The sequence below is a fragment of the Dendrobates tinctorius genome, unplaced genomic scaffold (assembly GCF_039654945.1).
Source record: "Dendrobates tinctorius isolate UK_male_01 unplaced genomic scaffold, ASM3965494v1 ptg000032l, whole genome shotgun sequence".
In the NCBI taxonomy this organism is placed as follows: domain Eukaryota; kingdom Metazoa; phylum Chordata; class Amphibia; order Anura; family Dendrobatidae; genus Dendrobates; species Dendrobates tinctorius.
This window is the reverse complement of record NW_027361700.1, coordinates 18,375,974-18,403,266: the sequence shown is the minus strand read 5'-3', so window position 1 is coordinate 18,403,266 and position 27,293 is coordinate 18,375,974. Positions and strand designations below refer to the sequence as shown.

Here is a 27,293-nt window from a genome sequence, read left to right as displayed (position 1 = left end):
TATTCTAATTGTATTCTAATAAATGTAGTTTTTGCTCTAAGTGGTCTGATTACTTATATGATGGTGAGAAACTGAATAAGCACGATGTTTAATATTTTACAACAATAAATTTGTTGTTATGAATTGGCCATTTATGAAGGAGTCGGAGTCGGAGCCTGATAAAATCCAGGAGTCGGAGTCGCAACTGTGGCTTACCGACTCCACAGCCCTGGTCTAAAGTTAATTTTTTGTTAAAAAAGTTAAATTTTAATTATTTTCCTTACGCATTGCTTTAGTTCTCATGAAGCACCTGAAGGGTGCAGTTTTTAGAATGGTGTACTTTTTGGATATTTTCTGTCATATTAATACCCCAAAGTCACTTCAAATGTGAGGTGGTCACTAAAAAAATGCTTTTGTCAATTTGGTTGGAAACCCTTATAACCAGGGATGTGGAGTCAGAGTCGTGGAATCGGAGCCTAGTTTGGTGGAGTTGGACTTATGGAAATTGAGGAGTCTGAGGTTTCGCTTACCAACTCCACAGCCCTGCTTATAACTTATAACAAAATTATGCTTCCAAAATTGTGCTGATGTAAAGTTGACATGTGGGAAATGTTATTTATTAACTAAATGGTGTGACACGACTCTGATTAAAGGGCACAAATATTAGAAAATTGCTAATTTTTCAAACTTTTTGCCAAATTTCCATTTTTTTTCATAAACGAGTCATATTGAAGAAATGTGATCACTAACATGAAGTACAACATGTCATGAAAAAAGTCTCAGAATCAGTGGAATCCGTTGAAGCGTTCCAGAGATATAACCTCATAAAGTGATAGTGGTCACAATTGTAAAAATTGGCTTGGTCATTAAGGTCAAAATTGGCTAGGTCACTAAGATGTTAAGCTATAAAAACAATATGTTTTGTATTGATATTGAAGTATTTAGCTTAACTGATGAAGTGATTGGTATATGAAAACATATAATAAAGTGAATTTACAACATGTCAACAGAAGTATCTGTGGTAGACAATTACCAAAATTGAACTGTGCCCTGTACTTGTTATTTCCTTAGGAGAGCCACAGGAAAGGAGAGACACAAGTCAACACAATGACTAACAGGAGGCACCAGACTTAATGAATGTCAAGCATCCAAGTAGTAACAAACTTACATTTTTCCAAGTGCATGTTTCCTTATTCCACGTCACTTTTTAAAACATGTCCCCAAACCACCTGCATTGTGAAACCAGTACAGGTACAATGGAGGAAACATCAGATTTGTGCAAATCTGAAAAAATACTGATGAGAAAGACACATATATTTGTAAGCTCATTGTAAGTTTATATCTCAGTGCTATTATCCAGCATTATCAGGGTTAATCTCAGGAGGTCAGTCCTCACTATGTTCATGCCAGCAAATCTCCTACATTTTGAAGCCAAATAATACTCTCAGAAACAAGGAATCCTAATTAATCTGGAAATGGGTCAGAGTGGGCAGTAAATGTTACTTCTTCCAAAGCAACTGGCCCAAAGTATAAGAAGATATTTCTTTCCTATTGTTTTGAAAATCTTGACAGGGAAGTTAGTTGTATCTGCCTCTTCTCACGATTATGAATATGTAGGAATAGATTCATGTAGCTCACAAAACGTGAATAAAGAATAGTTTGGTGCTACTGGTCAGAATTTTTTCACAGGTAGTGTAGAAAGGCATGGTTTTCCCATTAATTGCTCTTATTCAAAATCAAAGTGGGAACAGATCCCAAATAACATCTCTCTAGGAACCAGCCATGCATAATCTTCAATAAACTAAAACTTTAAAGAAAAACAACTCTGCAAAACATTAAAAGCGAATGAGCACCAATTGCAAATATAAGGTTGGAATTAAACTCAGCCACCAATTCTTTCATCTGAAGCCACAGAAAAAAAAACGGAAGACAGAGCCCAAAGTTGCATATTTTGGACTGTTTGCCTAATTGTGGTCTACAGCACCATCTCGCTCGTCTGAAACCTAATGTTCATAGCACATGTGTTATTTATTGAATTTTAACCTGGTTTTGGTGTATACAAGAGAGCTCAGTAGCTTTAAACAGGGCACTGGCATAGTCTGCCACCTTTGCCACAAGTCAGTGTGTGAAATTATTGAAAGATTTTGAGAAGTGGAGGAGACTAGAGATAAGCGAATACACTCTTAATAATGAAGCATCAGTCACATAAGTTGCTTATATTGCTCTAAACTGCCTCTGAATTTGACATCAATACAAAAAACTGTGCATCAGGACCTTATCACATAGAATTCATGGTCAAGCAGCTCTATACAAGTCTTTGATCCTCATGCACAAGAGTCAGGTGGTGTGCTCTGAAGTACGCCATTAAGACTCCGACAATGCTACATACATGAATTCATAGTGGTTACCGGATAATTTGGTGGAGGGACAATGGGATGAGGTTATAATCCAGCTTTGGTCTGGGCCCTTATTTGAGGGGTAATGTAAATACCATATACAAATACATCTCAGATATTTGTGGGTTACCACCTTTTTCGCAACAGTTTGAGAAGCCTTTTCCTGTACCCTGACGACTAAGCCCTGACCTCAATGCCATGAACTCCATAGCAATTACAAATGACTTTTCTAGCCCAATATCTGTGGTTCACCAACAGATTTGGTTGAATTGGCACAAATTTCTACACAGAGCACAATTTTTCAGAAAATCTGTCCTGGAAGAGTGGAGGTTGGAATAGGTGGAAAAGGGGGCAACTCTATATTACATCCATGATCTGGGAATCGGATGTACAAGTTCATATGGGTGTTACATTCAAGTGACAACAAACTTTTGACCACACTGTATATTGAGTTTGCAAATCATCTACATAAACAGAGTCACTACGTGATCTTTCTCCTGCATTGATATAATAACGCTCGATAAACTATAATGTGGATCTGCCCATGGAGGCATACAGAAAAATTATGGTTTAAAAAGTTCAGTGTCACTTTTCTACCTGAGAATAACAAACATGGTTCTCTTGTTGATAACGTCAATAAAAATACCAGACTTGCTCATACTTTTAATTAGTGGAAAACATTGGCAAAATCAATATTACGACTCTGTTGTCAGATGTCCCAGGACCAGGGTCTCCTTTCCTGTCCCTAAAGCTAGGGGAGCCCCAGCTCGCCCTGTTCCCCGGATTACTTCAGATGGTGAAGATGCTGGGGCCACGTACCTTGCCTTAGCTCTTGAATCCATCCTCAGTCTGTACCCTTGACCCACCCATGGAATAGGGGAGTAGTAGAATACCGTAGTACACCAACCAGACTAACAAAGTAATACGAACAAGAGTAATGAAAAATACCAAACATACAAATATACTCATATATATAACAGAGGAATGCACCAGGGAGTGGAGGATGGGGTTAAATCAATGTAGGAGAAGGGAATCACACACTCAAAACCTAGCAATAGTCTCAGATAAACACACCAAACGCCTTCAGCTATAATAACAAACAACAACGTCCCGCCATGCAGTACAAGCTAACTCTGACAATAAGTGCTAGCCTGGGCCTAGATCAATGATGGCGAGAGCCCAAACTGCAATTCAAAACCCACTTATTTTTCGCAAAGTGCCCTGAATACTGAGGTTAGAGGTGAGATTAGAAAGACAACTCGTACATTAGTGTGCTATAGAGACAATATCAAAAAGCTTGTAAGCGCTGCACTCCAAGTCTAAGATACTAGCCACCAATTGTCGTGAAGGTCTGTTCTTGAGAATGGAGAGTATTTTTAATCAAAAGTAAAATTGCATTGTAAAATTGTTTGTTTTTACAACCTCTTGGCAATTGTAGTTTTTCCTTTTCAAATAAAACGATTAACTTTTGGAATTATAGTGGAATAATATAATATGTTATGTAACAGCAGTAAAAAGTTTATGGCTCAATGGCATAATTTAAATATTTAATAAAGGATAAAAAACCTTGAATAAAACAGATAATAAAGTATGATTATTATTATTTATATAGCACCATTAATTCCATGGTGATGTACAAAAGAAGGGGTTACATACAAATTACAGATATCACAGTAAACAAACTTACAATGACAGACTGATACAGAGGGGAGAGGACCCTGCCCTTTCGGGCTTAAATGCTACAGGATGGTGGGGAAGGAGACAGTAGGTTGGTGGGTTGCAGCAGTTCCGGTGTTGGTTGAGATGATATCTCCGGTAGTGGTGAGGAGGTAATGTGGTCACTACAGGCTGTAGGCTTTCTTGAAGAGGTGGATTTTCAGGTTCTGTCTGAAGGATCCGAATGTGGTTGATAGTCAGACATGTTGGGGCAAAGAATTCCAGAGGATGGGGGCTATTCGGGAGAAGTCTTGGAGGCGGTTGGGTGAGAAGCGAATAAGTGTGGAGAAAAGAAGGAGGTCTTGGGATGACTGGACATTACGTGAGGGAAGGCATCGGGAGATTAGTTCAGAGACACATGTGGAGACAGGTTATAGATGGATGGCCTTGTAGGTCAGTATTAGTAATTTGAACTGGATACGCTGAGGGAATGGAAGCCAGTGAAGTGATTTGCGGAGGAGTAGCGATGAAAGAGATGAATTAGTCTGGCAGCAGAGTTAAAGATGGACTGGAGAGGTGCGAGGGTGTTAGCAGGGAGACCACAGAAAAGGATGTTGCAGTAATGATTTGCGGAGGAGTAGCGAGGAGAGAGATGAATTAGTCTGGCAGCAGAGTTAAAGATGGACTGGAGAGGTGCGATGGTGTTAGCAGGGAGACCACAGAAAAAGGATGTTGCAGTAGTCGAGGCGGGAGATGATGAGGGCGTGCACAAGCATTTTAGTAGATTGAGGGTTGAGGAAAGTACGGATTCTGGAAATATTTTTGAGCTGGAGGCGACAGGAGGTAGAAAGAGCTTGGATGTGTGGTTTGAAGGACAGGGCAAAGTTAAGGTTACTCTGAGGCAGCAGACTTCCGGTACTGGGGAAAGCGTGATGTCATTAATTGTGATAGATAGGTCAGGTAAGGAAGATCTGTGAGATGGAGGAAAGATGATGACTTCAGATTTGTCCACATTGAGCTTGAGGAAGCGAGAGGAGAAGGAGGATATGGCTGATAGACACTCCGGTATTCTGGACAGCAGAGAGGTGACGTCTGGGCCAGAGAGGTAGATCTGAGTGTCGTCAGCATAAAGGTGGTACTGGAATCCATGGGACTTTATGAGTTGACCCAGGCAAAGGGTATACATTGAGAAGAGTAGGGGTCCTAGAACAGAGCCTTGGGGGACTCCAACAGAGAGAGGGTGGGATGAGGAGGTAGTGTGGGAGTGGGAGACGCTTAATGTGCGGTTTGAAAGGTATGAGATCCAGTATAGGGCGAGGTCTTTGATGCCAAAGGAGGAGAGGATTTGTAGTAGGAGGCAGTGGTCAACTGTGTCGAAAGCAGAGGACAGGTCTAGAAGCAGTAGTATAGAGTATCGTCCGTTTGCTTTGGCTGTAAGTAAGTCGTTAGTAATTTTGCTCAGGGCTGTCTCAGTGGAGTGATGAGGGCGGAAACCAGATTGTAGATTGTGGAAGAGCAAGTTAGATGAGAGGTGGAAGCTCCAGGAGTTTGGAAGGGAATGGGAGCAGTGATATTGGGCGATAGCTGGACATAGCTGTTGGGTCGAGGGTTGGCTTTTTAAGGATAGGCGTGATTGTGGCATGTTTAAAAGCAGAAGGGAAGGTAGCGGACGTTAGCAATAGGTTAAAGAGGTGGGTTAGGGATGGGATGAGTGTGGTGGTGAGGTTGGGGAGGAGGTGGGAAACAAAAGTGCTCCAAAACACAGTATGATCCTCCCACAGTGAACTCCTCCACACGCACAGTATGAAGACCCTACTGTACCCCCATCTCTGTTCCCCCAACAAAGAATGGTGACCCTATCACAGTATGATTCTCCAACTGTAATCCCCACACAGTCCTCCATACAGTATAAAAGGCACATAAAGTCCTCCATACAGTACAATGGCTCCACATAGATCTCCATAAAGTATAAAGGCTCCACATAATCCTCCATACAGTGTAATAGGCCACAATAGTGCTCCATGCAGTATAATGGCCCCACACAAAGCTCCGTACTGTAAAATGGCCTCACATACTGCTCCATACTGTATAATGGCCTCACACAATGCTCCATACTGTATAATGGCCCCACACAATGCTCCATACTGTATAATGGCCCCACACAGTGTTTCATAATGTATAATGTGCTCACATAGTGCTCCATACAGTATAATGGCCTTACACTGAAAAATAAATAAATACCGTATATACTCGTGTATAAGCCAACCCGAGTAAAAGCCGAGGCACCTAATTTTGACACTAAAAACTGGGAAAACTTGTTGACTCGAATATAAACCAGATATGCATTGTCCCCTAATCCCTATTATGGTATGCATGGTTCTTCATCCCCATCTTTGTATGCATGGCTCCTTATCCCCATCCTTGTCTGCATGGTTCCTTATCCCCATCCTTGTCTGCATGGTTCCTTATCCCCATCCTTGTCTGCATGGCTCCATATCCCTATCCTTGTATGCATGGTTCCTCATCCCTATTCTTATCTGTATTGCTTTTTATCCCCATCCTTGTCTGCATGGCTCTTTATCTCCATCCTTGTCTGAATGGTCCCTTATCCCCATCCTTGTCTGCATGGCTCCTTATCCCTATCCTTGCATGCATGGTTCCTCATACATGTCCTGGTAAGCATGGCTCTTCATCCCCATCCTTGCATGCATGGTTCCTCATCCCTATCCTGGTATGCATGGTTCCTCATCTCTATCCTTGTATGTATAGCCCCCATGAGAAAAGCATTAAAAAATCCTTCTTACTGTCCAGTGCAGTGAATATTCATTATTCTTTAGCAGCGGGCACAGGAGTTAGCTGCAGCAGCCGGCTCCTGCATCTTTGACTTGCAGCTCCCCCTCCCCGCCGTCTTCTAGTCCTGAGGAGATGGCGTGCGTGCACACCGGGAGAGCTCTGCATGCCCCATCTGGCACATGTGCCATAGGTTTCCTGCCACTGGCCTAGATTATATAGTGGATGGGAGTGGCTAACTGAATAGATGAGAGCCTCAACACTCCAGGAGCTCTCAACAGAGCAGATTAACCCCTGCACTGCCAAAATAAATTTACACCATTTAATAAGAAGGTGAAGTGCTTCTATTCAGTGCAGGACGCTGCGGTCTTCTGGCTCCTCTTTGTCGCGGTAAACCCATGACACTCAATCTCTGGAAGCAGCACTGGACAAAATGTTCTAATTTGCATGCCAGTACCCAGAATCCTCTGCATGTAACACAACTGTGGTAGAGTTCAAGAAAAACTGCATGTGGTCAGCAGATGAGGGAACAATTAGACACAGAAGAGAGCTCCACAAGAAAGTGAATGTCCTGTTCTGTCATTAAATTAGGGACATAACTTCATGAATATACATTGGCAAAACTGTAACACACTGTTGCACAAAACTTGTTTCAGCGTAAACTAATGATAAATGCTGGTAGTCTATTACGCAGAGGTAAACCAACTCTCTCTGCCCAAAACAGGGATTTCAGCAGCGACCTTGTCTTTTAGTCTCTTAAGCATAGAACGTTTCAGATGGACAATCATTTCATTGTTTCTTAAAGGGGTTGTCTCTTTTCAGGAATCTTTTGATAATATGCTGAGCTATTTGTGGGGAAAAAAAAAAACAAATTTATCTTTACTTACCGACCCTGGCTACAGCACTGTATCGTATCTCTATTGCAATCCTGATTTTTGATATTTAGCTGCAGCAGTGACATAATGTAGACAGCGCTGTAAACAATCAACAAGCTCTGCGGGTCGTGTTGACTACATCAGCAGAATCCAGCACCAAGTTTTTGGGTAGTTATACTCCCAAAGTTTTTTCCTAAGAGGAAACCAGAGAGATCAGACTTCTATTATTTCTTAGATGCTAAATTTGGTGGTCATAGCTTACTGTTTGCTGGACACAGCTACAAGGAAGAAGACTTCAGGTGTAGAACTGGCTGACACATGATGAATCCTGGCATCCCATATATAATAACTAAGAGGTCATCATACTTACCAGTTTTAATAAATAATCTATTTATCATATTTTTTTAATTCATAACAGAAAATTAAAAAGCAAAAAGCAACACAGCAAAAAGGGACAAGAAAACAAGGCTCAGACAATAGCAAAATCATGAGAGGTTCATAAACATAGCCAGGAAAGATCAAAACAATGATGTAGTATCTCACAGCTGGTTTTAACCATACCAATATTATCAGACAATCATTAAAACTTTCAATTATTTTCTGAAGCCAAATTAAACCTATAAAACCCCCTGAATATAGAATAACTGTTTTCACGGGCAGATATGATGCCCCACTGCTTGTTGACACATGGAGTGGGACTTCGTACATTGTCCATGCATACAACATGCAATGTCCCTGGGCACTAAAATCTGTTAACTAGGACATAAACATAAAAAAAGTGTCTTAATTTAACAGGGACTTTGCATTTTTATGAATAGGCCTTCAGCAAAGACAGCCAGAGGGGGACCACCAGCAAACATTTCCACCACTGGTAAGCTTGTCATGCAAATTTTTCCCTGATTCATTGTGGATTATTTATTACTCACGTTACATCTCAAGTATATTCTAGAACACTGAAATGTAAAACATGGCACTAAGGCTGGTTTCACATTAGCGTTTTTTTGCGCAGCGCATCGAGTGCATCCATGCACATGTGTACCTATGTTTAACATGGGGGGGCGCATGGTCTTGGGTTTGCATGCGTTTTCGTGCGCATGCGTTTTTCAAGGTGTGCGCCTAGGCGCGCCAGACGCAGCCTGTTGCATTTTTGGGTCCCCCAAAAGGCGTAAAAAAACAGCATGCGCACGCTTGCGCATGGAATGCGACAAAATAACGCATTACAGTCTATGGGAATGCAGGTGTGCGCATGGACATGCGTTCGTCTGCGTTTTCGTGCGCATGCGTTTTTGGCGTAAAAATGTGTAGACATTGGTTTTAACCCCTAGAGAACGAATGTGCATAAAAAACGCAAACAAATGCTTTTCTTTTGCGCACGATGCGCTGGGCAAAAAAAAGCTAATGTGAAAGTAGCCTAAGAGGACTAATTAATTGTTGGGTTTCTTATAAAGTAACTGCAATGGTACAAACAAGATGTTTCGGTCTACACATCAGATTTTCATCAGTAAAATTGTGAATAGAAATTGTACAAAACCCAAAAGCCCATACACATACAAAAATCATGTCATGTGACAAATATGTAGACAAAAATACATCACATATGCTTTCTCATAGGGCGATAAATATAAATAGGCCAAAGATAAGAAAGGAAATCTCAATAGAAAACATCATTGGTATTCACATAGACTAATGATAAGTCACACACTGAACCATAGCTAAAATCACCAGTAAAGCTACTTTGACACTTTCAGTATTTGAAAACAGGAGGAAAAAATGAGTCAGATCTTCTAAAAAATACAATACTTTTTATTAAATATTAGGCACAAATAGAAACAGACAGGTATAAAACAATGATATCAAGTGATCATTTGATGTAGAAAAAAGCGGCGACAACTATGCAGAGAAAAAGGCTGGTTGGTATACACTGTGTGAAGAATTATTAGGCAAATGAGTATTTTGATCACATCATCCTTTCTATACATGTTGTCCTACTCCAAGCTGTATAGGCTTGAAAGCCAACTGCCAATTATGTAAATCAGGTGATTTGCATCTCTGTAATGAGAAGGGGTGTGGTCGAATGACATCAAAACCCTATATAAGGTGTGCTTAATTATTAGGCAACTTCCTTTCCTTTGGCAAAATGGGACAGAAAAGAGAATTGACGGACTCTGAAAAGTCAAAAATTGTGAGATGTCTTGCAGAGGGATGCAGCAGTCTTGAAATTGCCAAACTTTTGAAGCGTGATCACCGAACAATCAAGCGTTTCATGGCAAATATCCAACAGGGTCGCAAGAAACGTGTTAATAAAAAAGGCGCAAAATAACTGCCCATGAATTGAGGAAAATCAAGCGTGAAGCTGCCAAGATGCCATGTCTCATCTGAGTTGGATCAAGAAATTCTAAGGGCTCAGGCCCTAGGTCCGGCAACCAGGCCAGGGGATAAATTGTTTGTTCCAGATTTATTGCGGCCTAGATTTCTGCAGGAGTTTCATGAGTCTAGGCTGAGTGCTCGTCTAGGTATCACGGCCACTAGAGAGGCAGTAGCCAGGGGTATTTGGTGGCCTTCACTAAGGTCCAATGTCAAGAAATTTGTTTCTGCTTGTGGTGTGTGTGCCCATTCCAAAAGCTTGCATAACCGGCTGGCTGGGGAACTCATACCTTTACTCATTCCTGATAGGCCATGGACTCATCTTTCCATGGATTTTATTACCGGCCTTCCACCTTCCAGGGGCAATACCGTGATCTGGGTGGTGGTGGATAGGTTTTCTAAACAGGCCCATTTCATTCCCTTGGCAGCATTACCCTCAGCAGAAACATTGTCAAGGTTGTTTGTGCAGCATGTGGTCCGATTGCGTGGGGTACCCCTGAATGTGGTGTCTGACAGAGGTGTGCAGTTTGTGGCCAAATTTTGGAGGGCGTTCTGTATGAAATTGGGCATCTCACTCTCCTTCTCGTCGGCATATCACCCGGAGATTAATGGTCAGACAGAATGCACCAATCAATCCCTGGAACAAATTCTCAGGTGTCTGACCCAGGGCTGTGGAGTCGGAGTCGGTGCTCATTTTGGTGGAGTTGGAGTCGATATAAAATGGACCGACTCCGACTCCTAAAATATATGATAAATTGGGTACAGTAGTTCAATGCAGAATGTTCTGAATATTGTTTCATTGGAATTTGGGAAAGTTATGAAATGTCCTATAAATGGCTGTTCTATTCCTGATCTAAGGCTACATTCACACACAGCGTTTTTCCTGCGTTTGAGGATACGTTTTTCAGTTGCAAAAGCAGACCAGCTTTTTAAAAAACCACATCACCTGAAAGGTTTTTGAGCTCATAGATAATGTTTTCAATAGCAAAAGCAGATTAGAAATCTTCTCTATCTATCCATTTATCCATATCTGTCTATCCATATCATATTTGTACCAAAAAGAATGAAAGTCGGATAGCACACAGACTAACACTCCTTTCTTTAGCACCAGTCAGGTACACCTCATAGCTGCCCAAAAGGACGCCCAGGGCAGGCATTGCTCGTCTTCAGTAACACATCAACATCAATTGATAGTTGGAATAAATAGACTGCATTCATCACCACATTTTCTTAAGGTGCAGGCTTTATTTTCAAGTGTAGGGGTGTGAAGTATGAGGTTCTGCAGCAGCTGAGGTGTGCAGTATGAAATTCTGCGGAACAGTATGAGGTTCTGCCCCCCCCCCCCCCCAGGTTTGATCCTGGCTACGCCCATAGTGTGAATGTAGCCTGAGGATCTAGGCTTTATCTTAGCCGAGATAAGTCATAGTGTGTGTGTGTGTATATATATATATATATATATATATATATACACATATACACACACACAGTATATATATATATATATATATATATACACACACACAGTAAAGACAAAAACTTTGGACACACCTTCTCAATCAAAGCGTTTTCTTTATTTTCATGACTATGAAAATTGTAGATTCACTCTGAAGGCATCAAAACTATGAATTAACACATGTGGAATTATATAATTAACAAAAAAAATGTGAAACAACTGAAAATACTGTATGTCTTATATTCTAGGTTCTTCAAAGTAGCCACCTTTTGCTTTGATTTCTGCTTTGCACACTCTTGGCATTCTCTTGAAGCGCTTCAAGAGGTAGTCACCGGAAATGGTTTTCACTTCACAGGTGTGCCCTGTCAGGTTTAATAAGTGGGATTTCTTGCCTTATAAATGAGGTTGGGACCATCAGTTGTGTTGTGTAGAAGTCTGGTGGATACACAGGTGATAGTCCTACTGAATAGACTGTTAGAATTTGTATTATGGCAAGAAAAAAGCAGCTGAGTAAAGAAAAACGAGTGGCCATCATTACTTTAAGAAATGAAGGTCAGTCAGTCCGAAAAATTGGGAAAACTTTGAAAGTGTCCCCAAGTGCATTGGCAAAAACCATCAAGCGCTACAAAGAAACTGGCTCACATGAGGACCGCCCCAGGTAAGGAAGACCAAGAGTCACCTCTGCTGCGGAGGATAAGTTCATCCGAGTCACCAGCCTCAGAAATCGCAGGTTAACAGCAGCTCAGATTAGAGAACAGGTCAATGCCACACAGAGTTCTAGCAGCAGACACATCTCTACAACAACTGTTAAGAGTAGACTTTGTGCAGCAGGCCTTCATGGTAAAATAGCTGCTAGGAAACCACTGCTAAGGACAGGCAACAAGCAGAAGAGACTTGTTTGGGCTAAAGAACACAAGGATTGGACATTAGACCTGTGCTTTGGTCTGATGAGTCCAAATTTGAGATCTTTGGTTCCAACCACCATGTCTTTGTGCGATGCAGAAAAGGTGACCCGGATGGACTCTACATGCCTGGTTCCCACCGTGAAGCATGGAGGAGGAGGTGTGATGGTGTGGGGGTGCTTTGCTGGTGACACTGTTGGGGATTTATTCAAAATTGAAGGCATACCTAGCCAGCATGGCTACCACAGCATCTTGCAGCGGCATGCTATTCCATCCGGTTTGCGTTTAGTTGGACAATCATTTATTTTTCAACAGGACAATGACCTCAAACACACTTCCAGGCTGTGTAAGGGCTATTTGAGACAGACCTCAAAACTAATCAATGGGATTATATATTCAGTAGTAACACCAGAAGCACAAAACAAAGGAATAACCCCTAAAATTTAGCTTTTAATTCAATGACTAAAAACATTAGTGAAAATGACTAAAAGAAGGAGTAGTAGAGAACAAAAAATGAAGGGAGAAAAATACTGTTTTAATTCTCTTCAATAATCTCATAATGGGCCACAGGCTAAATTACCCTAGTCAGCCCTAGTTTCACCCTTCCTTACCGCGGAGGTTGGCACCCTAGTTGTAGACGATATGGCGCCCCCGCTCAACGTCGGTATCCCTAATAGCCCCTACGTCTCCCTGCATATACAAAAAGGGACACAAAAAAGAAACACACACACACTTAATACCGAAAAAATAAAGAGACATGAATAGTCTCATAGATAATACTAAATTGCTATGAACTTATCTCGTAGTATTTCTAATAGTATAAGAACCCCAAAAAGAGTTATCTCGGAGTCAAAAAAATGTTAGATGGGGTTAATATCCGGCAGCTTAGGGAAGGACTTATCTCGTAGTCACAAAAGTGCTAATAAGCTGCAAATGGCAGACCCAATTACCAGATAGCAAAATTAACAAACGACTACAAGAAAATTCAATGAAAAAGCACATCAACTAATATATTGTCCGGAACCCCGGACACACATTGGAAAATAGTACAAACATTGCACACTAGAGGCAGTGAAAAAAAGCCTATATAGCACATGCGGCAGCCATTACCTTGCAAGTGAGGGTAAAATCACCCTAATTCACAAAAAATACAATAAAAAATAATAAGGCTACCATATTCATCTCTGATTATACAGCGTGGTACACCAATATTCAAGTAGCAATGCATACAAAATCACATAGCATAATTGCTCAGTAGATTAAATCTAAATAGATAGTACCACCGCAGGATCTGCCAAAAAATCATGTACAACATTATACTTATCAGCCACTTGATGCATATGGAAACCCGACGCGTTTCCCCCTCTTAATCCGCTGAGGGTTCATCAGGGGTCAAAAAGTGGGGTCTCATTACCCCTGGCCGAGAGAGCAATACAGTGTGCGGCTTTACTCCAAGCGCGTTCACCGCCATTGTTTAAAGATTCCGCGCCGATATAGAACGCCCACTTCCGGTTACCACAATCCAAGATGGAGGTCCAAACCGGAAGGGATCATATTGAGGACGGACATGCGGTGCAGCAGCCACCTGAATGACGTAGACGCCGCGCACCTTACTAAACAGCACGGATAGAAACAGGAATTAAAAAAATGGTGCCTAAAACAAAATGACCAAATAGGGCAATACGTCCCTCTCAATAGAAACACCATATCTCGCAAGCAATATGCGGCCGATCAATTCAACAGCCTCACTGTTCAGAACGCGCAAAACTTCAAGAAAATAGATAACAATAGTCCTCAAAGGCATGGAGTGGAATAATTGTATCCCTAAATAGAATAAATAAAAAATAAAATAAAAAAAAATTCCAATAGTAATAATATACCGACCAAATTATCAAAAACCCTATAAAGAGCTGGCTGGGAAAATGTGAAACACACTGATTATAGATAACTACTAAAATTTAGCTGTTCATTAAGGCCTTTTGGACTCTGTGATTCAAGCCAAAAAATCCAGCGTGTCTCACACTGTAAGATTCTATTATCCCAGTCTCCCTGTCTGACTGCGGGCTGCACTCTCTCTATAACACGAAAATTAATATGTTTATCATCCCCTCCATGCACCATATTGACATGACGGGCTAAAGGGGTATCTCTTTTGTGTCTAATGTCCCCCAAATGTTCACCTATGCGGACACGTAATTCACGCTTTGTTTTGCCAACATAGTCAAGGGGGCAAGTACAAGTACACAGATAAACAACTCCAGTGGTTTTACAATTTGCAAAGCTTTTCATTTCATAACTCCTCTTTTGTCCTCTTTGTCCTTCCCTAAGCTGCCGGATATTAACCCCATCTATCATTTTTTTTGACTCCGAGATAACTCTTTTTGGGGTTCTTATACTATTAGAAATACTACGAGATAAGTTCATAGCAATTTAGTATTATCTATGAGACTATTCATGTCTCTTTATTTTTTCGGTATTACAAGTGTGTGTGTGTTTCTTTTTTGTGTCCCTTTTTGTATATGCAGGGAGACGTAGGGGCTATTAGGGATACCGACGTTGAGCGGGGGCGCCATATCGTCTACAACTAGGGTGCCAACCTCCGCGGTAAGGAAGGGTGAAACTAGGGCTGACTAGGGTAATTTAGCCGGTGGCCCATTATGTGATTATTGAAGAGAACTAAAACAGTATTTTTCTCCCTTCATTTTTTGTCCTCTACTACTCCTTCTTTTAGTCATTTTCACTAATGTTTTTAGTCATTGTATTAAAAGCTAAATTTTAGGGGTTATTCCTTTGTTTTGTGCTTCTGGTGTTACTAAGGGCTATATGACCAAGAAGGAGAGTGATGGGGTGCTACGCCAGATGACCTGACCTCCACAGTCACCAGACCTGAACCCAATCGAGATGGTTTGGGGTGAGCTGGACCACAGAGTGAAGGCAAAAGGGCCAACAAGTGCTAAGCACCTGTGGGAACTCCTTCAAGACTGTTGGAAGACCATTTCCAGTGACTACCTATTGAAGCTCATCAAGAGAATGCCAAGAGTGTGCAAAGCAGTAATCAAAGCAAAAGGTGGCTACTTTGAAGAACCTAGAATATAAGACATATTTTCAGTTGTTTCACACTTTTTTGCTAATTATATAATTCCACTTGTGGTATTTCATAGCTTTGATGCCTTCAGAGTGAATCTACAATTTTCATAGTCATGAAAATAAAGAAAACTCTTTGAATGAGAAGGTGTGTCCAAACTTTGGTCTGTAGGTATGGATGTAATCGATATTATACAGTGTATTACATATTTACAATTTATTACAGTTTTTTGTGTTCTAAAGTTGTATTCCAATATATATTATGTTCTATCTAAATATCTTGATTATTGGATCATAGAAATGATTAAATGTCTGATGTTCACATTGTACTACAATAAATTTTTCACTTAAATATAAGCAATATATGTGGGAGTCGGAGTTGTGGAGTTGGAGTTGGAGTCGGTGTAAGGGAAATTGAGGAGTCAGAGTCGCAGGTTTGGCTTACCGACTCCACAGCCCTGGTCTGACCTCCGCCAGACAGGAGGATTGGTGTGATGCGTTACCATTGGCGAAATTCTCTTTTAACAAGCGGGTGAGTCAGTCCACCAACATGTCCCCATTCCTGATTAATTATGGGTTTAATCCGCATTTTGGGGAGTTTTCACGGGTGGTTTCCGATTGTCCAGGGTTAGAGGGGTCCGTTCAACAGTTAAAAAACCTCTTGGCTGAATTCCAGCGTAATATCTCTCGGGCCCAGGGGAGGTACAAATATTTTGCTGACAAAAAGAGAGCCTCGGGAGACATGTTTCAGGTGGGAGAGAAGGTTTGGCTTTCCACACGTAACATCAACTTAAAGGTACCATCAGCTAAGTTGGGACCAAAGTTCATTGGTCCGTACGAGATTATGGAGATAGTCAACCCAGTGGCATATAGGTTGCGTCTCTCCGCCTCCTTAAAAATAGCCAATGTGTTCCATAAATCTCTGTTGAAATCCGTAGGGTCTGTCAAAGAGGACTCCGAGCCTGTTATTCCTCACGTGCTGGTGGAGGGTCAATTGGAGTATGAGGTCGGACATATTGTGAACTCTCGGCGGGTGCGCCGCTCTTTGCAGTTCCTGGTCCACTGGAAGGGATATGGACCAGAAGAGCGCTCATGGGTCCCTGCTCGCTCTGTACATGCAGATCGCCTGGTTCGGGCTTTCCATGCCAAGTTCCCGGGAAAGCCTGGGGGTCCAGAGGCCCCCCGTTGAGAGGGGGGTACTGTCATGATCCCAGTGCAGGTTTTTGAGCTGCACGTCAGGGGTTAATGTCTGGAGCTCAGTGCAGGTTTTGACCTGCAAACCTGGGGTTAATGATTGTGGCCTCTTTTTGGTTCTGGGAGAGCTTCTTAAAACCCTGGGAAGCTCCAATCCCTACCAGTTATACTTTTGCCTTTGGCCGAGTGTGCCTGTTCGTTGTTATAGCTTGTTTTTATGGTTCTGACCCGGTTCTGTTTCCCGTTGTGAGTTTGCCTGTTGATTCTGTACTGCGCTACCCTCTCTGTGTATGACTCATTGCCTGTGATCTGACTACTCTCTGCTCGCCCCTCTTGTACCTTGCAGCTATCTCTGTGTATGACTCATTGGCTACGTCCTGACTATCCTCCCTGTCTATGCCCTTTGGTAGCTTGCAGTTACCCTGCTAGGAGTTCTCTTGCAGCTCCTAGCTCTCTGGAGTTTAGGCCACGCCCCTAGCAGTCACGTGCTTCAGGTCCTGCTGTTCTGAAGTATGCATCTACTCGGCTGCTGCCCGCTCCACAGGTATCTTTGAGCACAGTTCACTTTACTCAGGACTCGCGCACTGGCTCAGTGAGCAAGTTCAGTGCGGTGTTCCTGACACAAAGACAATAAGGATTGGAGTAAGGTAATCTTCTCTGATTAGTCTAATTTTCAGCTTTGCCCAACACCTGGTCGTCTAATGGTTAGACGGAGACCTGGAGAGGCGTACAAGCCACAGTGTTTTGCACCCACTGCGAAATTTGGTGGAGGATCGGTGATGTTCTGGGGATGCTTCAGCAAAACTGGAATTTAGCAGGTGAATCTTTGCGAAGGACGTATGAATCAAGCCGCATACAAGGTTATCATGGAAAAACAGTTGATTCCTTCTGTTCAGGCAATGTTCCCCAACGCTGAGGACTGTTTTTTCCAACAGGACAATCAATGTGTGGATGAAGGACCACCACATCAAATCCCTGTCATGGCCAGTCTAATCTCCAGACCTGAACCCCACTGAAAACTTCTGGAATGTAATCAAGAGGAAGATGGATAGTCGCAAGCCATCAAACAAAGAACTGCTTAAATGTTGGTACCAGCAGTGGCATAAGGTCACCCAAAAGCAGTATTTTATGTTTCAAAATGATTATGAACTTGTTTTCTTAGCATTATTTGAGGTCTCCAAGCTTCATTTTTTTGTTATTTTGACCATTTCTCATTTTTTGAAAATAAATACAAAATTTAGTGCTTGGAAATTTGAAGACATGTCGTCAGTTGTTTATAGAAAAAAAAAAGAGCAATTTACATTTTACTCAAAAATATACCTATAAAGAGAAAAATCAGGCAAACTGAAAATTTTGCAGTGGTCTCTTAAAGGGAATCTGTCACTCTTTTTTTTGGATTATGACCTGCCGGCATCGACATCAGGGGCTTATCTACAGCATTCTGTAATGCTGTAGATAAGCCCCCGATGTAACCTGAAAGAGAAGAAAAAAGCCTTAGATTATACTCACCCCGGTATCTGGTCCGATAGGTGTCGCCGTCCGGTCCAGCACCTCCCATCTTCATACGATGCCGTCCTCTTCTTTCCTTCCTGTCGTGGCTCCGGCGCACTGCTCTGCCCTGATGAGGGCAGAGCAGAGTCCTGCAGTGCAGGGCTGTGGAGTCGGAGTCGGTATAAAATGGACCGACTCCGACTCCTAAAATATATAATAAATTGGGTACAGTAATTCAATGCAGGATGTGCTGAATATTTTTTCATAGGAGTTTGGGAAAGTTATGAAATGTCCTATAAATGGCTGTTATATTCCTGATCTAAGGCTACATTCACACACAGCGTTTTTCCTGTGTTTTTTGAGGATACGTTTTTAAGCTGCAAAAGTTGATCATCTTTTTAAAAAACTGCATCACCTGAAAGGTTTTTGAGCTCATAGATAATGTTACTCAATAGCAAAAGCAGATTAGAAATCTGCTCTATCTATCCATTTATCCATATCTGTCTATCCATATCGTATCTGTACCAAAAAGAATGAAAACCGGGTAGTACACCAATATATATTCTGTTCTATCTAAATATCTTGATTATTGGATCATAAAAATGATTAAATGTCTGAGGTTCACATTGTACTACAATAAATTTTTCACTTAAATATAAGCAATATGTGTGGGAGTCGGAGTCGTGGAGTCGGTGTAAGGGAAATTGAGGAGTCGGAGTCGCAGGTTTGGCTTACCGACTCCACAGCCCTGCTGCAGTGCGCAGGCGTCGGGAGAGGTCCGGCACCTGCGCACTGCAGTATTCTGCTCTGCCCTCAACAGGGCAGAGCAGTATGCCTGTGCCGGAGCCAAGACAGGAAGGGAAGAAGAAGATGGCATCGTATGAAGATGGGAGGCGTCGGACCGAACCACGACACCCATCCGTCTGGACCGGACGCCGGAGTGAGCATAATTTCTTTTTTCTTCTCTTTCAGGTAACATCAGGGGCTTATCTACAGCGTTATAGAATGCTGTAGATAAGCCCCTGATGTCGATGCCGGCAGCTCATAGTCCAAAAAAAAAGGGTGACAGATTCCCTTTTAATTTTTGCCAGAGCTGTATGTAATAAAGAAGAAGTGAGGGTTGTGGTCGCTGTCTGAATTCCCCTTGATTACTTACCTGTCTGAAGGAGGGGACAGTGACGCCAGCGCTTATTGGGCTCACGTGTCATAACAACCTCACGTGAGCCCCAGGTATGCGAGTGACGACAATGCTGAAACAGCGTCGGTATGTGAAGTGAGTATAAGGCTGTGTTCACACACAGCGTTTTTTTAGCGGTTTTTACCGCGGTTTTCACTATAAAACCGCTAAAAATAAGCTGCACAGTCATTTCTATGCATTTTGCACTTTTTGTGCACATTGATGCGTTTTTTACTGCGAAAAAACCGCATTGCAGTAAAAAATGCAGCATGCACATTAATTTTGCGGATTTTTCTGCGGTTTTGGCTTCTTCTATGTGTTTAGAAACCGCTGCGGAAAAAAAAGCATCAAAAACGCAGCGGGAAAAATAGGTGCGGTTTCTGGGAAGGGATTCAGGTTTTTGAGCAGAAATTTTCTGCAACGTGTGCACTTAGCCTTAGTCTTTTCATTTTCATGGGGGCAAACATTCAGATCAAGAAAGGGTTGTCCTTGTAGTGGACAACCCCTTTAAAACAAAAGCCACTGCTAATTCAAATGGCTCTCGCCCCACACACCGTCAGAAAAATAAAAAAAAATGTCCTATAAAAATGTTAGGAAAGGGGTACATAGTTTAAAGAGTGATTTAGTAGTCATAGAGCAAAACTAAAATACCTGAAAGACTCGTATTTCCTTTTTGTATTTTCATGACATAAAGATTAGGCCTTGTGTATAATGAAAATAGGCAATATCTGTAAGGCTGGGTTCACACGTAGCGGAACTCTCACGGAAATTACCGCGAGAGTTCTGGAATTCCATTCCGCGGGAAAATCGCATTTTAAATTCCCGCGATTTTCCTGCGGAAAAACTAGCATTTTGCAAGCGTAATTAGCTTGCAAAATGCTAGCGTTTTCCAAGCGATCTGTAGCATCGCTTGGAGAACTGATTGACAGGTTGGTCACACTCGTCAAACATAGTGTTTGACAAGTGTGACCAAAGATAAAATGTAAAAAATAATAAAAAAAATTTAAAAATGATGTTCTTACCTTCCGACGTCCCGCGCAGCCTTCCCGCCTGTCTCCACGCTCCCGTTCCCAGTAAGCCTTTGCGAAAATACCCGCAATGACGTACGTTCTCGCGGGATCGCGACATCTCGCGGTAATTCGCGATGAACGGACGCCATCGTGGGCATTTTCGCAAAGGCTTACTGGGAACGGGAGAGCGTAGAGAGGCGGGAAGGCTGCGCGGGACGTCGGAAGGTGAGAATAACAATATTTTTTATTTTAAATTCTATTCTTTACAGGGATATGGTACCCACAGCCTGGAGGACAGTCTCCTCTCCTCTGGACCGTGGTTACCATCCGCAATTGTTCTGCTTACTTTTCGCATGGTGTGCACAGCCACATGCGGAAAGTATGCGGAATAATGCATTCCTATGGGTGCGGGATCGCCGCGATTCCGCAAAATTAATGAGCATGCTGCGGTTTTTACCGCGAAGCGATTCCGCCGCGGTAAAAACCGCAGCATTAGCACAGCATTGCGGAATCCCATAGGAATGCATAGGATGCTTATTTTCCGCGGCAAAATCGCGCGGTTAAAACCGCCGCGGAAACGCGAAAAAAAACGCCACGTGTGAACTCAGCCTAAGAGAGAAAAAAACGTCAGCACTTAAAGCTGCATATAAAATCAAAAAGACACAAAAAAAAACCCTTGCAAATGTGCCTGGTCAGGAATGGGGGCCACAGACGATCTGGAACTGGATAAATATCAGTCACCACACAAAACCTGCTGCCAGGCTCAGGTAATGGGGTCGTTTCCATGGAAACTCCACCTCTTTGAGGTCGCCATCTGGGGATTTATTATCTGACCACACACTGGCCTTACTGACTGGTCACTGGCACCATAGTATTTAGCCTGTGGTGCTCAGCTGTTATCATGGCAGAATTATTGGGCATGTTCTTTGGACTGGCACTGGTAGACGTTGCTGTGAAGCACAACACTAGCTATATCAGCCTGGTCTATACACAGCGAGCGCGCACACAGACCACTGCTGCGCAGAGGTACCTCTCCAGAAGCGACGTGTCTCCACTCCACCTCTCAGAGTCAGCACCAGCATCATCAGCTAATTACCTGCAGGAGGGAGAAGCTAAAATAATACAATAACATCATCATTGGGCGTACAGCCCGCCAATCATGCTACTTCACTACAAGCTTTACTCTCATTGGTTCTTCACCTCTATAGCTCCGCCTTGACTTTGCCTTTGGGGTTCCGCTTGAGACTTGGAGCCAAGAATGAGCGCGAGCGGAATGTGAGGAGAAAGCGCGGGAAATGCTCGCGTGTCCTTCCTCTGCCTCCAGCTGTTGTCTGCGGTGCTGCCATCATCCTTCCCTGTGAGCAGCCGAATCACGTCCGGTCTTATCGCCGTGCAGTGTATTTAGTAGGGTGCGTTATTGAACTATCACATTACTAGAAGTACGTACTTTAGTGCGGTTCTGCCATTCCTGTCATAGTCTGATGGTTCTAGAAGATTTCTGGTAAATTAAAACTATTTTCATATAATTCTGTGAGGAGAAGAAACAGTAACCATCGGCTCCCTATCCACAGAATGCCCGAAGGTGGTAACGTCAGTGTATGCCCCTTCTAATTCCTACACCCCTCCCACTCCAAACATTCTGCCCACTATAGCACCTCCGCCATGGCAGCTCAGGTAGGCTTATGGTGTCTCCTCATAGCTTTCCATTTTTCCTCCTCTCCTGCCAAGATCAGTAAGTTTTTAATGTTTTTGCAGCTGGCGTTGTATGAGGGCTCGTTTTTTGCAGTACGGAGCTGTAGTTTTTAACCTAACCGTTCTGTGGTTCAGTCAAATATCTTGTTCTTAATTTTATTTTTGTATTCTATTAGTTCAGACACGCAGCAATATTATGTGTCTTTATTTTTTTTTTTTTTTTTAGATTTTATTAACATTCTCGGAAAAGGAGCTTTGATAAAAAAAAAAAAATGTCTTTGTTATTAAAGGGATTATCCTGGACTTTAGATTTTTTTCAGTTGTGGGGCTAAGAATTTACAGGCAGGTACAGTGGTTGCTAAAAACCTGCCTGTTCTGCCCTGCCACCTTGTGTTCCAGCTCAGGAGTAATGGACCAATCCTGTCAGCGATTCTGATGCTTCTTGCGACGTATCAACAGAGCAGCATTTTTTCTGCTCTTTTGTGTCAACGGGATGTCACAGCCATTGTCATGCTAAGGCTGGAATCACACGTGAGAAGTACGGCCGAGTCTCGCATGTTAACACCCGGCACTCGGGAGCGGAGCCTGCGGCTGCATGTATTACTATGCGGCCGCACGCTCCAATTTGAGTGCCAGCTATTAATATGAAAGACTCGGCCGTGTTTCTCGCATGTGTGATCCCTGCCTTATTGACAGTCTGCCCCAAGCTGCCTAACTACAGGGAAGCGGCTGTCAAGTCAGCATGACATCAGCAATTACGCCCTGTCGACACATCAGAGCTGAAGAGAAGAAGCTTCTCTGTTGACGTGAGGTCAAATGAAGCCAGGAAATCCCCGTCTGAGGCGGAATATATTGTCACAGTGCAGAACAGGCAGGTAGTTAGCAGCTACCTGTCAATAAGTTCTTACTCCCATAGCCAAATACCCTGAAAGTTCCAGATAACCCCTTTAACCTGCGACAACCTGATCCGATACAATATTGTAGAAATGCAGGATATTGTATGCCAAGTTAATCTCTATGTATTTTACTTACATTTTGCGAAAAGGAAGGTCATATACAGTGAGGAAGTAGCGTTGATGGACATCAGAAGGGACATCTCCCTTCATTTCCCAACACTGTGCTGTCACGATTTACAGTGGCATGTAAGAGGGTAAGCTGCTGACATTTGAGCTAGATGCTATAGCTCAAATACTAGGACAACCCCTTCTCAATCAGCCCCCCCCTGTTACACAAAAAACACTTAGGCTGTGTGCACACGCTGCGGATTTTGCTGCGGTTCCGCAGCGGTTTTGGCCGCTCCGTACCCGCAGCAGTTTTTGCTGCGGTGTACAGTACAATGATTACCTATGGGAATCAAAAACCGCAATGCAGACGGTGCGGAATTTTCCGCGCGGATTGTCTGCGATTTTCAATCCGCAGAAAGAATTGACATGTCAATTCTTTCTGCGGATTCTCCAGCGGGTTTGCCATCTCCTCCATTGAGGAGATGAAAAACCGCAGAGCAATCCACAGGTAAAACCGCAGGTATTTTGACCTGCGGTTTCACCTGCGGATTTTATAAAATCCGCGCGGATGAATCCGCACCTAATCCGCAGCGTGTGCACACACAGCCTTATACTTGCTCGCCTTGTCGACACTGTCCCAGCAGTGTCAGCCCTCAGGTTTCCGGGTCTCATGAGGTTAGTGTCGGACTGAGGGGCCAAGGGTCCACCAGTAACATTGACTTTGAGGTGCCCACTTTTCACCTGCATACAAATATTAAACTCCCCTCATTTACAAATGTACCTATATCTCTAAGGCTATGTGCACACGTTGCGGATTCCGCTGCGGTTTTTTCCGCGCGGAAACGCAGGTAAAGTGACCTGCGGTTTTGCCCTGCGGTTTCACACCTCTACTATGCTAAAGGTGTGAAACCGCAGCGGAATCCGCAGAAACAATTGACATGCTGCGGAAAAAAAACCGCGCGGAAAAAAACGCACCGTCAGCACAGCGTTTTTGAAATTCCATAGGGTTTCATTGTACTGTACTTGGTCAGCGGAACTGCTGCGTTTCCGCAGCGGCAAAAACGCTGCGGAAACGCAGCAGAATCCGCAACGTGTGCACATAGCCTAAATAATAATAAGATAGTTTTTTTTGGTTAATGAATGATGAGATGCTGTTTTTTTCTGTACAGAGTAAATCAAGTGAATTATGCCAAGTACTATCCATATAGTGGGGTTGGGGGCCCAGATCTGCACAAGGGCCCACCATGGGATTCTCCCGTTAACCTCATACAGGCTCGGACGGGCCCACAGGGTATGTCTCGTGAGCCCTGTGCCCATTCAGCGCAAATGTCACTGTCCCTGCCTTCCAACGTGTAGGTAAACAAGAGGAAGTGAGAACTGTGGTTGTCCGCTCACTTGCTCCTGGTTGCTTATACACCTAAAGGCAGGGACAGTGACACCACTGTGAGCCCCGGGAACATTATACAGTATGAACATCCGCTGTAGATAAATAGTTAATGTCACAAATTAAAACCTGGGCAGAGTGGGCTCTTCACATGGTTTGCCAGGTGCTGGTGCTGGCCCGTACCTCCACTTCAGGTGTACATTTACATTAACTGGCTTTAGTAGTTCTGCCTCATGTATCCACTTGCCCTCAGCTCACTGTGCTGGCATGTCACTCTCCGCAAGGAGAAACCTTACCTCTTAGACCTTAGTCCAGAGCCTCTCACCTAGCCTAATCAGATCTCATACTTTGCACTGACGAGAGCCAACAGCTCGAAACACCGTGTCTGCAAATTGAGATTCTGATTTGGCTTTTATCCTAAGTCATATTACAAGACTCGTTAAAGGGTTGATTGTGACTTGTAGGATCGCTACTACCAATAGGTGGCGCTGTAGAGTAAAAGTCCTCTTTCTTTCTGAAGGGGCAATTTGCATGTGCTTTTATAGTATTTGTGCCGCAGATGCTCCCTGACTGTGGGGACCCGTGTGTCTCAAACAGTACCTCCCACTAGAGTTGAGCGACTTTGGTCGGATTGGGTTTTATGTAACAAAATTTGAGTCGGATGAAACTGGTCCGACTAGGGCAAAAAAAATTCGGAGTTTCATCCAAAACCCGACCCCAATGCAAGTCAATGGGGAATAAAAGTCGGCATTGAGTGGATGAATGTCATCCTATCAATGCCGACTTTTATTTCCCATTGACTTGCATTGGGGTCGGGTTTCGGACAAAACTCCCGACTTTTTTTTGCTCTGGTCGGACCAGTTTCATCCGACTCAAATTTTGTTTCATGAAACCCGATCCGACCAAAGTCGCTCAACTCTACCTCCCACCAATCCCGTAATGAAGACACAGACGGACCTAGATGGGTTGAAACAGGTCAGTCACAGTTTATTAAAGGGAATCTGTCACCCCTTTTTCGAATATGAGCTGCTAGCACCAACATGAGGGGCTTATCTACAGCATTCTGTAATGCTGTAGATAAGCCCCCGGTGTAACCTGAAAGAGAAGAAAAAGGAGTTAGATTATACTCACCTGGGGGGCGGTCCGGTCTTGGTCCGATGGGTGTTGCGGTCCGGCGCCTCCCATCTTCATACGATGCCGTCCTCTTCTTTCCTTCCTGTCTTGGCTTTGACGCAGGCGCACTGCTCTGCCCTGTTGAGGGTAGAGCAGAATACTGCAGTGCGCAGTCGCCGGACCTGTCCCGGTGACTGCGCACTGCAGGACTCTGCTCTGCCCTCAAGAGGGCAGAGCAGTGCGCCTGTGCAGGAGCCACAGCAGGAAGGAAAGAAAAGGACGGCATCGTATGAAGATGGGAGCCGCTGGACCGGACGGCGACACGGACCGGACCGGATGCCTGGGTGAGTGTAATCAAACTCTTTTTATTATCTTTCAGGTTAGATCGGGGGCTTATCTACAGCATTACAGAATGCTGTAGATAATCCCCTGATGTTGGTGCCGGCAGCTCACTCGAAAAAAGGGGTGACAGATTCCCTTTAATTACATAAGCAGAGAAAGGCACTTACATTTCAAGACGGGCTCATAGCCAAAGGCCCTGTCTGCGACAGACAGGTGAGTGACCAATGAGCGATTACGAACCTTTGCCCTTCTCCTCATCTTCCGCTGTGACTTAGTAACATTAACAGGTGCTGCTGGAGGACCCTTCCTTTTTAATCCCATTGGACAGCTGGGCATCCCAATTAGTGCATCACCTGGGAAGTAGTGGGAGCGGGGAATTGGGCACTGAACCGTATTTTTTTTTTTTTTTTTTCTGGCGTTGGCCGTATGGGCCTCCCAGTCAGAGGCACGTTCCTTATTTAGTACCGTGCCTACCAGACTGTGGGGACCTGTGTGTCTCAAACAGTGCCTTCCCCCCCTCCCAAAAATCCTGTAATGAAAACACAGACAGGCCTAGATTGGTTGAAACAGGTCGGTCACAGTTTATTAATTACATAAGCTCATAAACGAAGGCCCTGTCTGCAACAGACAGGTGAGCGGTTACGAACCTTTGCCCTTCTCCGCATCTTCCGCCACAGAGGATCATGTGTATGACCTACACAGGACTCCGACCCCCACCCATCAACATTAGGGCCTGTTCAACTCGTCCTGCAAGCCAGACAAAAATATGTCGAGACCAATGTCCGTAAGGTGAACTCAATCCAGTATCAATAGTGCCGAGTTATCACCTTCCAGCTGGTGGTGGCGAACCATAATACCACATTTACCCCTCACGAATTTCACCATTTGCACATTGATCTTTCTCCTTGCACGCTCTATGGCTTTTGCATCCCTTTGCGCCACGCCAGGCGGCTCGTGTTACTATCTCTGACCACGCCAAAACCATATCTGGGAAGAAACAGGTAAAACGTTCTATGTTTGTTTTTATTACAGTGTAAAGTTTAGCGATTTTTGCATTTGCCCAGATCATTACCACCGGCGTGTATCACTAATATTACTGGCTCTTTAGCTCGCCTGGAGATGTCAACTATCTCCGGGAACACCTGTTGCCATTGGAGACCTCTGATACCTCTCCAGTTGACCTCTAGTCTCGGGAAGCCTATATTATTTCCTCCAGGCCGACGCTCAGCCCTTTTTGCCACCCAGTAGAGATATGGATGTCCTAATACCCAAACTGCGGACTTACGGATGCCTGTAAGAGACAAAGTGTGTTACTTCAGCAAATCAGGTCTTATATAGCTGGCAAAAACAAAAAAAAATTGAGTTTATTTAAAGTTGGTATACATGC

At 43.4% G+C, this 27,293-nt stretch overlaps 1 protein-coding gene and 1 long non-coding RNA gene across 12 annotated transcripts in view; one reads left to right on the top strand and one right to left on the bottom strand.

Annotated features, from left to right (window-relative positions):
• LOC141086465 (uncharacterized) overlaps nt 1-21,458 on the bottom strand; it is a 103,553-nt gene extending 82,095 nt beyond the window's left edge. The window contains exons 1-2 of the long non-coding RNA XR_012231594.1: nt 21,402-21,458; nt 7,709-7,889 (exon numbers count right to left, since the gene is read on the bottom strand). This is a non-coding gene — a long non-coding RNA (uncharacterized lncRNA). The remainder of the gene's footprint in view (nt 1-7,708; nt 7,890-21,401) is intronic.
• Nucleotides 21,459-21,538: 80 nt separating this feature from the next.
• FBXO47 (F-box protein 47) overlaps nt 21,539-27,293 on the top strand; it is a 293,552-nt gene continuing 287,797 nt past the window's right edge. For 2 of the 11 annotated variants that reach the window (XM_073572527.1, XM_073572528.1), the window contains exon 1: nt 21,539-21,728. In XM_073572527.1, the coding sequence (XP_073428628.1) occupies nt 21,667-21,728 (62 nt within the window). In that variant the 5' untranslated portion in view covers nt 21,539-21,666. Of the gene's footprint in view, nt 21,811-27,293 lie in introns of all 11 variants that reach the window. The other 9 variants (XM_073572530.1, XM_073572529.1, XM_073572534.1 and 6 more) reach the window with 8 other exon arrangements.